Source organism: Wyeomyia smithii, chromosome 2 (genome assembly GCF_029784165.1).
Source record: "Wyeomyia smithii strain HCP4-BCI-WySm-NY-G18 chromosome 2, ASM2978416v1, whole genome shotgun sequence".
Lineage (NCBI taxonomy): Eukaryota > Metazoa > Arthropoda > Insecta > Diptera > Culicidae > Wyeomyia > Wyeomyia smithii.
Window position 1 is genome coordinate 46570012 of NC_073695.1, and position 15065 is coordinate 46585076.

At 42.2% G+C, this 15065-nt stretch overlaps 2 protein-coding genes across 2 annotated transcripts; both read left to right on the plus strand.

Moving 5' to 3' along the window:
- The first annotated feature begins 6868 nt into the window (after nucleotides 1–6868).
- On the plus strand, nucleotides 6869–8937 carry LOC129719598 (chymotrypsin-like elastase family member 2A). The gene is made up of 3 exons (XM_055670989.1): nucleotides 6869–7147; nucleotides 8314–8427; nucleotides 8458–8937. The coding sequence occupies exons 1-3, from the start codon at nucleotides 6869–6871 to the stop codon at nucleotides 8935–8937; spliced, it is 873 nt and encodes a 290-aa protein (XP_055526964.1).
- Nucleotides 8938–10721: 1784 nt separating this feature from the next.
- LOC129719599 (brachyurin-like) lies at nucleotides 10722–12255 on the plus strand. The gene is made up of 3 exons (XM_055670990.1): nucleotides 10722–10745; nucleotides 11229–11443; nucleotides 11501–12255. The coding sequence occupies exons 1-3, from the start codon at nucleotides 10722–10724 to the stop codon at nucleotides 12102–12104; spliced, it is 843 nt and encodes a 280-aa protein (XP_055526965.1). The 3' UTR covers nucleotides 12105–12255.
- The last annotated feature ends 2810 nt before the right edge of the window (nucleotides 12256–15065 follow it).

Sequence of the window (15065 nt, forward strand, 5' to 3'; positions counted from 1 at the left end):
TTCAATCACGGGATGGTTCAAGACCTCACATTTGATTAGAATACGAGAAGACAGGCTCCAGAAGCGGTTTTTCAATGGTAGTACTCCAGCTAAGATCTCCAAACTCATCGTATGGGTCGATTGCATGCAACCCAAGGCGATACGCAAACAACGATATTGTATTCGCTCCAGTTTGATCAAATGTATGTTTGCTGCGGAGCGGAAGCAGAAACACCCGTACTCAATAACAGACAGTATCGTTGTTTGGTAAAGCCTTATAAGGTCTCCTGGGTGGGCTCCCCACCATTGTCCGGTTATTGTACGAAGAAAATTCACTCTTTGTTGACATTTTTTCATCAGATACCTCACGTGACAACCCCAGGTGCCTTTAGAGTCGAAACCTGAGAAATCGTTTTACCCATTAATTGTGTCTGAAGCTGAGCAGGTTCATGCTTCCTAGAAAAAACTACTATCTCAGTCTTCTCCGGAGAGAATTCGATACCTAGCTGTAAAGCCCAAGCAGACAAATTGTCCAAGGTATCTTGCAATGGTCCTTGCAAATCGGCAGCTTTGGCTCCTGTAACAGAGATTACACTGTCGTCTGCAAGTTGTCTCATCGTGCATGAATTTGCCAGACATTCGTCGATGTCATTTACATAAAAGTTGTAAAGAAGGGGGCTTAAACATGAGCCCTGGGGAAGACCCATGTAGCTAATGCGAAAAGTTGCCAAATCGCCGTGCGTAAAATGCATGTGCTTTTCGGACAACAAATTGTGAAAAAAATTGTTCAAAATTGGAGAAAATCCTTGTCGGTGAAGTTTACCCGAAAGAATGTCAATAGAAACGGAATCAAAAGCCCCCTTAATGTCCAAGAACGCAGACGCCATTTGTTCTTTGCGAGCATACGCCAGCTGAATATCTGTTGAAAGCAACGCAAGACAATCAATCGTCCCTTTGGCACGGCGGAAGCCAAACTGAGTATCTGATAGTAGACCATTTGATTCGACCCAGTGGTCTAAACGACGGAGTATCATTTTTTCCATCAATTTCCGGATACAGGATAGCATTGCAATCGGCCTATAAGAGTTGTGATCAGAAACTGGTTTTCCCGGTTTTTGGATGGCGATCACCTTCACTTGCACTCGCATCCTGCGGTACAATGTTTTGCTCCAGGAACTTATTATTTTTTAAGCGACGAGGAAATTTTTTCTCTCTCTAGCAGGATTTCCATTCACGTGCGACGCGACCATCCACATTTTCATGTACTAACGTTGTACTAGCACTCCGCATGCCACAGTCTTCTTGCAAAATTTCAGCTCAGTCGGACTTCGAAAAGTGGTGCCTCGAAGCGGTCAAAGTTTCACTTTTTCGGCCGATAAAAATGCACAGGTAGTTCGTAAAATGTTCGATATTGACAAAAATGGTCTTAGAAATGCATGAAACGTCGAGATCTGTCATAATCTCTTAAACTAATTATCTCAAACTTTTTTTGTAATAATCAATTTTTGTAAAAATCAATCCGTTCCATGCAGCAACCATTCTCTCAATCTTGTTGTTAGCGATGGTGCCAAGTCATGTTTTGATGCAGTCGACTTTTTCAGTGTCGTGCAAGAAATTTTCAACTTCTTTTCTGCTTCAACTCATCGTTCAAAAAACACATTACTTCTCTTACGGTAGAGCCTCTGAGTGGAACGCGTTGGAAAGTCGAATTGATGCTGTCACTCCCTTGAGGCTTGTTATAGGAGAAATTTATTATGCCCTATACGAAGCAATCGAGGATCTGAAGCAAGATGCGTTTGCAAGAAATACTGCAAAAAGCCTAGCAAAAAAAATTAAAAAAAATAAAATTCTTATGCAGTTTAGTAGCTTGGCATTCAATTTTGTTCAAAATCAATTTAGTAAGTAAGTACCTTCAAAAAATAAATAGCAGTCTCGAAAACACTATAGACTTGAGAGGCAGCGCTTAAAACTTTTTGAAAAATATGAGAAATAAAGGTTTGAATATCGTCATTACTGATGCTAAAGAACGTGCCGACATTTTAGAAGTAAATCCGGAGTTTCAAACAGAAACACGAATTCGGCCGAGAATGATAAAGAAAAAGTTTGCATACGAACAGTCAGATGAACCAATTACATCGAAAAAACTCTCTTTCAAAGTGAATTTCCTCTATTATGTATTGGATGTAGCTATTGCATCGTTCAATGATCGATTCCAGTTAATGAAAAATCACAGTGACAATTTCAGCTTCTTGTATGATATTCACAGTTTAATGGGTTGTAGTACAGAACAGTTAAAGAAAAGTTGTCTACATTTACAGAAAATCCTCACACACAAGAAAGAGTGTGACATCGATGGACATGAAATGCACCAAGAACTTATTATTTTATCACCTATGTTGCCAGCTGAGACGACTCCAATGAATGCGTTAAACTACATCACAAAAAATCAACTGATTGATACTTTTTCAAATGTTTTTGTATCTTTGAGAATTAAACTCACTTTACCCATTAGTGTAACAAGTGGTGTTCTTTGAGCTCCTGGAAAAGACATACAATGAAAGCGCAGGAGACACATCCACAGTTCGATGAGCACTACAGCGCGAGAAGTGTTGGGTACAACTGCGGCAGCTGCGTCCAATGAGTGTGCTGTTGAACGGTGAGGGAGACAGTGGAGTCGAAAGGAGCAGGATGACTATTGAGGATGATGGTCAAGCTGTGGATCCACCATCCATGGACGAGGTGAAGAAAGCAGTGAAAGAGCTGAGAAACTGCAAGGCAGCTGGGAAGGCCGGCATTCCCGCCGAACTCTTCAAAGTCGGGAGCGAACAGCTGTATCGTGCCATCCATCGGATCATGCTAAGAGTGTGGTCTGATGAAGAATTGCCCTTGGACTGGTTGGAGGGTCTCATATGCCCGATCTACAAAAAAGGTCATCGCCTGGACTGTAGCAATTATCGGGGCATAACTTTTCTCAATACCGTGTACAAAATTCTCTCCCGCATCCTGTTCCACAGACTGAGGCCGTTGCAGGAGACCTTTGTTGACGAGTACCAATGCGGTTTGCGAGGGGGACGCTCCACGACGGACCAAATGTTTACCTTGCGGCAAATCCTGGATAAATTTCGAGAATTCAACTTACAGACGCACCATCTGTTAATAGACTTCAGGGCAGCGTACGATTCAGTTAAGAGAAATGAGTTACGGCGGATCATGCTCGAACATGGCTTCCCAACAAAGCTGATTAGGTTCATACGTGTCACCCTTGAAGGTTCTACATCAAGCGTCAGGATAGCCGGTGAGATATCGGACCCTTTCGTGACGTTAGATGATTTGAAGCAGGGTGATGGGCTGTCGTACTTATTGTTCAACATCGCATTGGAAGGTGCTATACGGAGAGCTGGTGTGCAGAGAAGCGGCACCATCATTACGAAGTCGCACACGCTTCTAGGTGGTCCCCGTGGTTCTGTGGTTAGCGATGTCGGTCGGCCAGCTCCTTCACACGGTTGTGATATTGGGTTCGATTCCCGATCAGGTCGAGGAACTTTTCGAGCGAAAAATTTTCTCGACTCAGCACTGGGGCACGGTGTGTCGTAACGAATTCTCTCAACTAATCTAGTTGTTCGAGACCGCATTAGCCCCCAGGCTAGCGTGCGATATTGTTGTTTGTTCTAGGTTTTGCGGATGATATCGACACTATTGGTATTAATCGTAGAGCAGTGGAAGAGGCCTTCGGACCTCTCAGGCGAGAAGCTGCGAGATTAGGGCTTGTCATAAACTCTGCCTAAACGAAATACATGGTGGCTGGCAGAGTGCGTGGTAGTCCGTCGGAGGTTGGTGCTGCGGTGGTGCTAGATGGGGAAACATTTGAAGTAGTCGACGAATTTATTTACCTGGGAACATTAGTGACATGTGACAACGAGGTTAGCCGTGGGATAAAGAGGCGGATAGCAGCCGCAAACAGAGCCTTTTACGGATTACGTAACCAGCTAAGGTCCCGCAGTCTGCAAATCCGTACAAAACTTGCACTATATAAGACACTGATTCTTCCGGTGGCTCTCTACGGCCATGAATCATGGACGCTGAAAGAGGCTGATCGGCGAGCTCTTGGTGTTTTTGAGCGTAGGGTTTTTTTTTTAACCTTGGCGGCAAACTAGAAAATGGTGTTTGGCGCAGACGCATGAACCATGAAGTGAACCAGGCATACGAATCGGCGGATATAGTCAAGCGGATAAAACACGGCAGGCTTAAGTGGGCTGGGCATGTAGCGAGAATGCCGGATGAGCGTCAAGCAGAGGCTATATTTAGCAGGAATCCCGATAGAGGTCGTCGACTTCGGGGTAGACCCCGCACTCGTTGGATGTGTGCTGTCGACGAGGATGCACGCGAAATAGGTGTTAGGGGCGATTGGAGGATAGCAGCCCAAGACCGAGTGACATGGCGACGTATTCTGGATTCGGCACTGGATTGATAATCGGTCTGTCGCCTTAAAAATAAAGTAAAGTAAAGTAAGTAAGTAACAAGTGGCGAGAGAAGTTTCTCAAAATTAAAACTTATAAGGACGTAACTACGATCGACCATGTCGCAAGAACGTTTGTGTGGATTGGCGATAATATCGATAGAAAGACAGGTGCTTCAAGAAATTGATATGTCGGAAACGATAAAAAAATTTGCAACATTGAAAGCATGAAAAGGTAATTTTTGAATTATTAACACAACACATGCTGTCTAATCAAATTTTCGAGTCTATAGAAAATGCGTTCCATATAAAATAAAAACTTGTGGGGGGGGGGGGGGGACGGCAAAATCAGTCTTCGCCTGCAGCTCAAATCAGCCTTCGTCCGCCCCTGCGCACACTAAGTAACGTGTAAACCCGTGTAAAGTTGCTTTTGTTTCCTCCAAACTGTAAATCATCGCATCTCAATGCTTCGACTTTTATCACTTTTAAACATTTTTGGTCGATTATGTTCAGCAGCTTCTTCCGATTTCTGATCACGAATGAAAATATTCATTCAGGAACAAGTTTAAAACATATAATGAGTGTTCAACTGAATGTTTGTCCAGCTACTAAAAACATAGCATTGCAAACAAAAAGCTATTTGTAAATATTTTCCCCAACTAGTGGCACTAATACATTCGTACGTAAAAAGGTCTATACCACACAATGGAGTATACATAGTGTAACGTGCGCGGAAGATAGTCTTCGCTTATGCGCCAGGCAGCAAGCTGCCGCGAAGATGCGAGGGTTAAATGCCCGGGAGACTCTTGGGGGGAGAGGTGTTCACTTCCAAACGACACTTACTTCGACCAACCAATTACCGACTCACGAAACGGTACTGCAAAAAGTACTCAATGGAACGCGAATAATAAAAAGGAACTACTTATCTATAATCAATCCCATTTTAATCGACGGTCAGATGTCCTGCGCCTGAATGTGTGCTTAGCTTTGTTTCCTTAGAGAAAACTCTACGCTCTTCGTCTCTCTCAGTGACTCTCTAGCCAACCGCAGAATTATGCTGAATCTCGCCACCGGCGGGATCGAAATGAAGGTGGGTCACGCCACGCACCGTCGTCGTTAGCGAACCTATACATTAGAGAAATGACAAGACACTCACCGTTAAGGCAACTGTCAACATCAAAACGGATAACGGCAATGCAAAATTATACAGATCGCCCGTTTTGATGTTGACAGCTGCCTTAACGGTGAGTGTATCGGCGTCTCTCTGGTGTATAGGCTGACTAGTCGTCGTGGTGGGTGGCAGATGAATCTACCTGATGCGGAGTACGTTCACTGCAAGCTATGTACTCGGCTGCGGTCTGGAGGCTGGCAGTGTTCGAATCGTAGGCTGCTTCACTTACGCCGGATGATGGTTGCGCGGAATGTTCCCGTTATTTCAGGAAACGCCTATGTCGAATCTAGTTGGTCCAACCGTGATTGGGACCTCGGACACCTGTCTCGGATTGAAGTACAACACGTGGATGGGGGCTAGTATCGGCTCGTAGTGGCATCAGCCCTAACCTAGCACCTTCGTTTGAAGGAAACCTGTACTCTCCTGGACTACTTTCTGGCTCACTTTTACAAGTTGTTTTTTTTTTACAATTTTTCTTCTCCTCTGTGGATGTTATTTTCGATTTTTTTTGTTTTCCACTAGGTTTAATTCTAAACTTTTTCTAATAAACTGTTCGACTACTTCCACATTTGGACTATCTTCACGTGCGACCTCATTTGGAGTGTTTCACGATAAGTCTTTTCTTCAGGCACTGGCCTGTATGAATCGGCCAACATGACTTCGAGCTAACGTGTACGTCGTTGATTGGTTGGAAAGTCTGAAGTCATTTTCGAGCGAATTCTTTTATTTGAGCAACTGCGTTTTTATCCCACCCGAGAAGCCGAGGGGCCCTAACCGTCAACTCCGACAACTTTGAATTTTTAAATTTAAACTGACTTGTGCGATATTTTTGTAACCCCGTTACAATAGGTACGGAAGAAAAGGTGTAGTTGTGGTAGTGAAATGCAAAATTCTGTCACAGTACTCGTGAGATGTGTGTAAGATGCTGTCAGTGACGTAAAACTTCAAAAACAGTAAAAACAGGAAAGCACATTTTAAATTTTATCAAAGTGTTTCGCGTTTTTTATGAACATGTCGTTTTTTATTAACGTGTCGTGCAAGAATGCGGTATTTCGGCATACCACATTAAAAAGAGTGAACGGTCAGTGATTTTGCATATTTTCCCCAAAGAAAAGTCAAGAAGGAAGAAATGGGAAAAATTTTGCAGAAACAATGAAAACAGTGGAAAACGTTATGTTTGCTCTTTTCATGTTGAGGCATCGGACTTCGAAAATATCTACAGCCTGGATGTGCGACGTGTATTAAAGAAAAGTTTATATGATATGAATCAATTGCTTGGTAAAAATACCAAATCATCGCCATTTCCAGCTATACCTACAATCCGAATACCTCAGATCACACCGTTATCGGATCAATCCGTCTGTGCAAAACTGAAGGCCCGCAAAGAGTTGGTGGCTGAGCATGTAGAAGCATACGACGAAGAGAAAAATAATTCTGCCTCAGAAAAGTTGTTGAACAGCACACAGCACAATTTCGACGTTCTTTTCGAGGCTATCGGTATCGCTTATTTAGAGGACAACCGTACACAACGCATCAGCGGGGTAAGATCGCCTGTGCCATTACTTTTACTCATTATGGTGCACTTTTTGGTATGAGAAGTGAAGAAAACTGGGTTTAGGAGCATTTCTCGCTTGAAAATGCGTAGCGGCACCAACTTTGAAGGCCCATATCTTTTGATCCAAAAATAACACCATCCCGAAATTTTCAGGGAAATTTCGAAATTTTGTCAAAAATAGTTGTGATTTTTTTCAGATTTTCCAGTGCCCCAGAACATAGATTTTCAACATATTGTTTTAAATAATTACTATTGAAAAAAATATTTCATTCTCCAAAAAAAATATTTTTGTAAACTACAACTTAGGATGCGTCTGCTGTGAAAATTTCATCAAATTCGATGCAATATTTTTAAAGCTATGTCTATTTAAAAACAATTTCGACCTAAATTTCAAATGACAATAACAACTTGAAAACTTACTCAAATTCAATAAAAATTGGAAAATCAACTTCCCGAGGAAAACTCTTGAAGTTTTTAATAATTATTTAAAAAAATTAGATATCGCGATTTTTAGTGATCCGTTTCACGAATTCTGACCCTATTACCAGGTTTGATCGAAATTGAAGATCTAATCTGATGAACTTCATGAAATTGGCCATCAAGACACAATAAAAAACAGTTTTGCTACCTGTCTCAAAACAGCTTCGGTATAATAAAATCGATTTTTCACCACCTGCATTAGCCAGAAGCTTCGCCTTCCAGTTGGTCTCGACGATGATGCTGGTCTAACAAACCAGTCGTCATATGTTCGAAGCTCGGCTCGGGAGTTAGTCGGAGCATAGCGCTAACCTGGCAAAAGTCATGTACACTAACAGTTGGCCGCGAATCCTGTCAAATATATCAATTTCACTTCCTCAAGTGATGCTAATTGAAATAAACATTAAAATAAATTAAAAGATTCACCACGTGGCGGTCTCAATTTGTTTTCCAATACCTTCATATTATTCTTGCTTCCGCCATTTTCATAATGATATCTCAAAGCACACCTGCCTTGCCAATGGTCCAATCACCAAGCCAAACATTAGATAATCTAATGACGTACAGCACGGGGTAAACCAGCTGTAAAGTAGACCGATAAGCCACAGCCAACCTTTAAATATCCGACGGTTGCGGTAGGCCTGATTAATGAATGATGATTAATGAATAATAAAGTCCACACTGGTGCTTTCCTTACTGGTGGTAGCCGTTTCGGCATCAACTCTACCGGAACAAGATCGCCGCGTCATCGGAGGTTCGCTAGCCGAAACAGGACAATTTCCGTACGCGGTAGGACGATCACCAGGATAAACATTTTACTTTGATGTCGCATTGGTTATCCTTCCGATCCCTGTAACCCTGAGCGTAACGATCTTCCCAGTACGTCTGCCGAACCGTCGTCAAGTGGAAGCCACCTTTGTCGGACAGCAGGCAACATTCATGGGTTGGGGCAGATTTGGCGACGGTACGACCAATTCCGATGTCTTGCGCTTCGGAAGATCCCAGGTTATCAGTAACTTGGCTTGCACTGTTAGCTTGATAACGAACACCATCCTGAGTGAACACATCTGTACGGAAGGATTCGACCTGTCCGCTGGACGCGGTTCGCCCTGCCAGGGTGATAGCGGAGCTCCCTTGACGATAGTCGATGCCGATGGAATAACTACTCTAATCGGTGTCTTCTCGTTCCATTCCATTTTGGGCTGCGATAGCGGACGTGCCGTCGTTTTCACTCGCATGTCTGCGTATCTGGACTGGATTGCTGACAATTCCGATGTAACCATTCGGGATGACTTCTAATGGTTGTGCTTTCGTAGTGACTCAAATAATAAACGATCTGCCGGACATTTGCTGGCAAGTAGTGGAGAATTTTCTTCAATTAATTTATTTTTGGAAAAGTTGTTATAATTAATATAACAAAACAAATACCCCGTTGAACTGATAATAAATGTTTAACGTAACAATGTTATACTAGTTTTATCTTCAACCAGAAAAATCTGAGAAATGATTTAAATTTGAATCAGTAAGACTGCATGGGCAATAGAACTTATTGATCACTTAGTTACTTCGACTTTCTTGGATGTGAAGGTATGTAGTGCAGAAAAATATGAATAAATGCGGTTTCTCGAAAAAAAAAAATATGCACACATAATGTTAATCAAACGGTAACTCGTAGAACCGAAAAAACAGTACCGCTAATCGATAAGCGGTAATCTTTAAACGCAGATCAGCGGGTCTTTCGCTAATCGTTTATTACTAAAATGTTATTGCGCAGATTGTTTCTCGTCAACGTAAACGAACATCACTTTTGAGTACTTTTTGCAATATTAAGTTTAACATTTTAATAAGATACACATTAACTAAACTTTAACTGAATATGGTCTGTGTTACAAGTAGAAAAATATTTTTTTCAAATATTTGTGTTAGTCGCTCAGATAGGAAACTGGCAGCAAGGTCAACTATGCTTAATCCGTTTGGACTCAGCATTCTTGGCTAGCCCAATACAGCCTCGCTTGTGTTTATATACTGTTACGGAATCCGCCAGTGCCTTGCAATTTGAGTCTGCAAGATTCCCGATCAGCTAGACTGCTTCAGATACAGCTGCCCTCAGTACAACATATTTGGCTTCACTTGAACACATTGAGGGCGTCGGTTACTTGCGACTTGTTCAAGAACCCGTAGACTTAAGTCCGTAGACCGTAGTCTTTTGTGTCGGAGACCCAGTCCGCGTCAACGAATCCCACGAGTGACTTGTGGTCCTCATCTCGCTTGTTACGCAGACCCAAGCATATCATGAAGTACCTCATGATCTGCTTCAATGTCTACCAAAGATTCTCCGTTGGTGTTTTCTAAAACCTTCCCATGTAACTCATCAGATCAGTGGTTAATCAAAGATGGGCAGTACTACTGGTTCAGCTGAAGTTTTTTGTCCATCAGGCTCTTGGCAGGATAGCAATCGGGCTTACCGAACTTCTCCAGGTCGTCCACGAGACACTCCATTAGCTTCCATACCCGTTTAGTCGTCATGGATTTAAGCTCCTTCTGCGCCACTTAGTACCAGCGGTCACAATCCTTTTAGGCATCAAACTCGTTGTACTTTTCGGGGATATCTGACGAAGAGAGGGAACCACCAACAATTGCCCTAACGCTTTAAGATAATTGAAGAACTTACCAGGGAACTTAACGTCACGAACGATCGTGATGTGTCGAGCAACATTGTCCCACAGTCGATAGCGATTGGGTGCATATCCGACAATGAACAGTTAACGACTCTTAGTAACCAACTTCTTCCTTTGCAGGTTCAGCATCCACGCAAAGGTTTGACATCAAATGATACCTTCTCTAGGCTTTGCTTCCCTTCGTACTATAGCTCAACTGGATACGACCGTTCCTTGGTATCGCAAAAAGAGAGTTTCGGTTGACTGTAATGCCAGCACTACCCATCCCCTCTCCCCTCCCCCTTTGTGATGTATAACCTTAAAAAATTTCTCAAAAAAATCACACGTGGCAGGCACCTGGTTCATTGGCGTCTCGTTCCAGATCTTGGAAATGAGCTTCTTAAATTGGTCCATAATTCTCTCTTTATGTTCGCTCTGTTTGGCCACCAGGTACGACAATACATAAAAGGGGATCAGGAGATTGAATAAGAGTTTTTGATGCTGGTCTAACAAACCAGTCGTCATATGTTCGAAGCTCGGCTCGGGAGTTAGTCGGAGCATAGCGCTAACCTGGCAAAAGTCATGTACACTAACAGTTGGCCGCGAATCCTGTCAAATATATCAATTTCACTTCCTCAAGTGATGCTAATTGAAATAAACATTAAAATAAATTAAAAGATTCACCACGTGGCGGTCTCAATTTGTTTTCCAATACCTTCATATTATTCTTGCTTCCGCCATTTTCATAATGATATCTCAAAGCACACCTGCCTTGCCAATGGTCCAATCACCAAGCCAAACATTAGATAATCTAATGACGTACAGCACGGGGTAAACCAGCTGTAAAGTAGACCGATAAGCCACAGCCAACCTTTAAATATCCGACGGTTGCGGTAGGCCTGATTAATGAATGATGATTAATGAATAATAAAGTCCACACTGGTGCTTTCCTTACTGGTGGTAGCCGTTTCGACATCAACTCTACCGGAACAAGATCGCCGCGTCATCGGAGGTTCGCTAGCCGAAACAGGACAATTTCCGTACGCGGTAGGACTGCTCACCAGGATAAACATTTTACTGACAGGACAATGCTCGGGAGTTTTACTTTCAAGGACTGCAATTCTCACATCAGCTAGCTGTGTTTCTGGGTAACACCAACCATTACTCAAAGATTTTATCTTAACTAAAGCACTTTTCAATTGCAGCGTTCAAAGCGCGGAAGTAGTAATGGGTGGCCTCCGGATCAACGATGGAAGCGAGTCGGGTCAAGTTCGCATGACAGCAACACAATTTATCATTCACAACGGCTTCCTGGAAGATACGGAGAACTATGATGTCGCATTGGTTATCCTTCCGATCCCTGTAACACTGAGCGTAACGATCATGCCAGTACGTCTGCCGAACCGTCGTCAAGTGGAAGCCACCTTTGTCGGACAGCAGGCAACATTCATGGGTTGGGGCAGATTTGGCGACGGTACGACCAATTCCGATGTCTTGCGCTTCGGAAGATCCCAGGTTATCAGTAACTTGGCTTGCACTGTTAGCTTGATAACGAACACCATCCTGAGTGAACACATCTGTACGGAAGGATTCGACCTGTCCGCTGGACGCGGTTCGCCCTGCCAGGGTGATAGCGGAGCTCCCTTGACGATAGTCGATGCCGATGGAATAACTACTCTAATCGGTGTCTTCTCGTTCCATTCCATTTTGGGCTGCGATAGCGGACGGGCCACCGTTTTCACTCGCATGTCTGCATATCTGGACTGGATTGCAAACAATTCCGATGTTACCATTCGGGATGACTTCTAATGGTTGTGTTTACGTAGTGACTCAAATAATAAACGATCGGAACAAAACAATTGTGCTGTGCTGAAGAGAGATAGTGTTTCGTTATAATAATTAATATAACAAAACCAATATCCCGTTGATCTTATAATAAATTTTCAACGTATCAATGCTATACTAGTTTTATTTTCAACCAGAAATATCTGAGAAATGATTTGAATTTGGATCAGTAAGACTGCATTGGCAATAGAACTTATTGATCACTTAGTTACTTCGACTTTCTTGGATGTGAAGGTATGTAGTGCAGAAAAATATGAATAAATGCGATTTCTCAAAAAAAAAAAAAATATGCACACATAATGTTAATCAAACGGTAACTCGTAGAACCGAAAAAAACAGTACCGCTAATCGATAAGCGCTAATCTTTAAACGCAGATCAGCGGGTCTTTCGCTAATCGTTTATTGCTAAAATGTTATTGCGCAGATTGTTTCTCGTCAACGTAAACGAACATCATTTTTGAGTACTTTTTACAATATGAAGTTTAACCTTTCAACAAGATACACATTAACTAAACTTTAACTGAATATGGTCTGTGTTACAAGTAGAAAAATATTTTTTTCAAATATTTGTGTTAGTCGCTCAGATAGGAAACTGGCAGCAAGGTCAACTATGCTTAATCCGTTTGGACTCAGCATTCTTGGCTAGCCCAATACAGCCTCGCTTGTGTTTATATACTGTTACGGAATCCGCCAGTGCCTTGCAATTTGAGTCTGCAAGATTCCCGATCAGCTAGACTGCTTCAGATACAACTGCCCTCAGTACAACATATTTGGATTCACTTGAACACGTTAAGGGCGTCGGTTACTTGCGACTTGTTAAAGAAACCGTAGACTTAAGTCCGTAGACCGTAGTCTTCTGTGTCGGAAGCCCAGTCCGCGTCAACGAATCCTACGAGTGACTTGTTGTTCTCATCTCGCTTGTTACGTAAACCCAGGCATATCATGAAGTACCTCGTGATCTGCTTCAATGTCTACCAATGATTCTCCGTTGGTGTTTGCTAAAACCTTCCTATGTAACTCATCAGATCAGTGGTCAATCAAATGATGGGCAGTACTACTGGTTCAGCTGAAGTTTTTTGTCCATCAGGCTCTTGGCAGGATAGCAATCGGGCTTACCGAACTTCTCCAGGTCGTCCACGGGACACTCCATTAGCTTTCATACCCGGTTGGTCGTCATGGATTCAAGCTCCTTATGCGCCACTTAGTACCAACGGTCACAATCCTTTTAGGCATCAATCTCGTTGTACATTTCGGGGATATCTGACGAAGAGAAAGAAACAAACAACATTTTCTCTAACGCCTTAAGATAATTGAGGAACTTACCAGAGAACTTAACGTCACAAACAATCACGATGTGTCGAGCACCATTGTCCCACAGTCGATGGTAACCAACTGCTTCCTTTGCAGGTTCAGTATCCACGCAAAGGTTTGACACCAAAAGATACCTTCTCTAGGCTTAGCTTCCTTTCGTACCATAGCTCAACTGGATACGACCGTTCCTTGGTAACGCAAAAGGAGAGCTTCGGTTGACTATAATGCTAGCACCCCGTATGCCCGAACTGCCTGAAGCAACCATGACCTGACAGGATCTGTGTCGGGTGGGAGTTACCTTCTCCATGGCGCTTCCCGACCCATCCGGAACCTTTGCGGAATTGAACCATTTCTGTTGCTCTCTGATCGTCGCGAATGGTACCTCATATGCCCCTTGTGTCACGCTGGTCGAAGCATTCTACGTCCACCCTAATGGCTATGCTGATAGGCATCATTTCGGACAGGACGCAGATTGCGTCGATTAACACTGTAAGAAACGCACTCGCAACCCTCAGGTCCCCATACCTAAGCCACGCTGCACAGTGGGGAATCGCTGGCCATCAGCCAAAAAAATTTTTTTTCGTTAGCTGTTTCATAATATTTTTCCTTTATTACTATAACATTCAAGTGTCTAAATCCAAAATTTGGACGCAATATCATGAAATCTGATTTTTTATGACTTTGCACAGCTTGGCGAACTGACGTTTTCTGACATTTTTTTTAAAAAAAGTACATTACTTTGAAACGCTCTGCAGCTTCAATGATAGCTTGGATTTTTCTGACGTCAAAGGAAAAGTTGTTTTTCTGACGTCAAAGGAAAAGTTAGATATTGTAAAATTTGGTCATAGGAGGCCTGACACTAGAAGAAATAAAAAAAACGTGATTTTTTGTAAAAAAGTAGCTTAAACGTTTAAACTGCGCAAATTGTCACTTTAGTGAAGAAAGCGATAGCAGTTTTTTTTAGTTTTTTTTTTTGAAGTTGAAATTTCATCCAGGATTAATTTTAATCATAATCATGATACCCCATTAATGAAGATTTATGATATCGTACTCAATCCGTAAGGATAAAATATAAATTTGGGCAAAAACCACAAAATTTATCAATGAAAAGTTATAAAATAATCGTTAAACAAGAAAACAGTGAACAAATCTTTATGAAATTTTAATTATGTCAAACTTTTTCACTTTCTGCAAATTTGAAACAATATTAAAACATTCAGCCCTTTTCAATTCATGATCATGAAATTCGCTAAACTGATTGAAGTGTCAAATACTAGCAGCAAATCCATACCATCAAACTCCGGCTAACAATAGCTCGTTTGCTTTCGCTTCGCACTCGTTTGCATACAAAAGTAAAGCACACATTTTACTTTATGAGAAAAAAAAGAGAACAGTCGTCGCCCTCCGCATCTTTTCGTATTCATTTAGAACGTTGTGTCATTCCAGTGTCTTGGTTTTCAAATTCATAAATTCGTTGAATTTTATTATGGAGCCTTCAACTTCAGCGGCACCACCTGATTCAATGTCTAGTAAGTTGTCAATTCATGGTGTCATACATGTATTTAAATGTCCTCTTCCAACCATAGAAACCGGATTTGGAAGATAACATATATA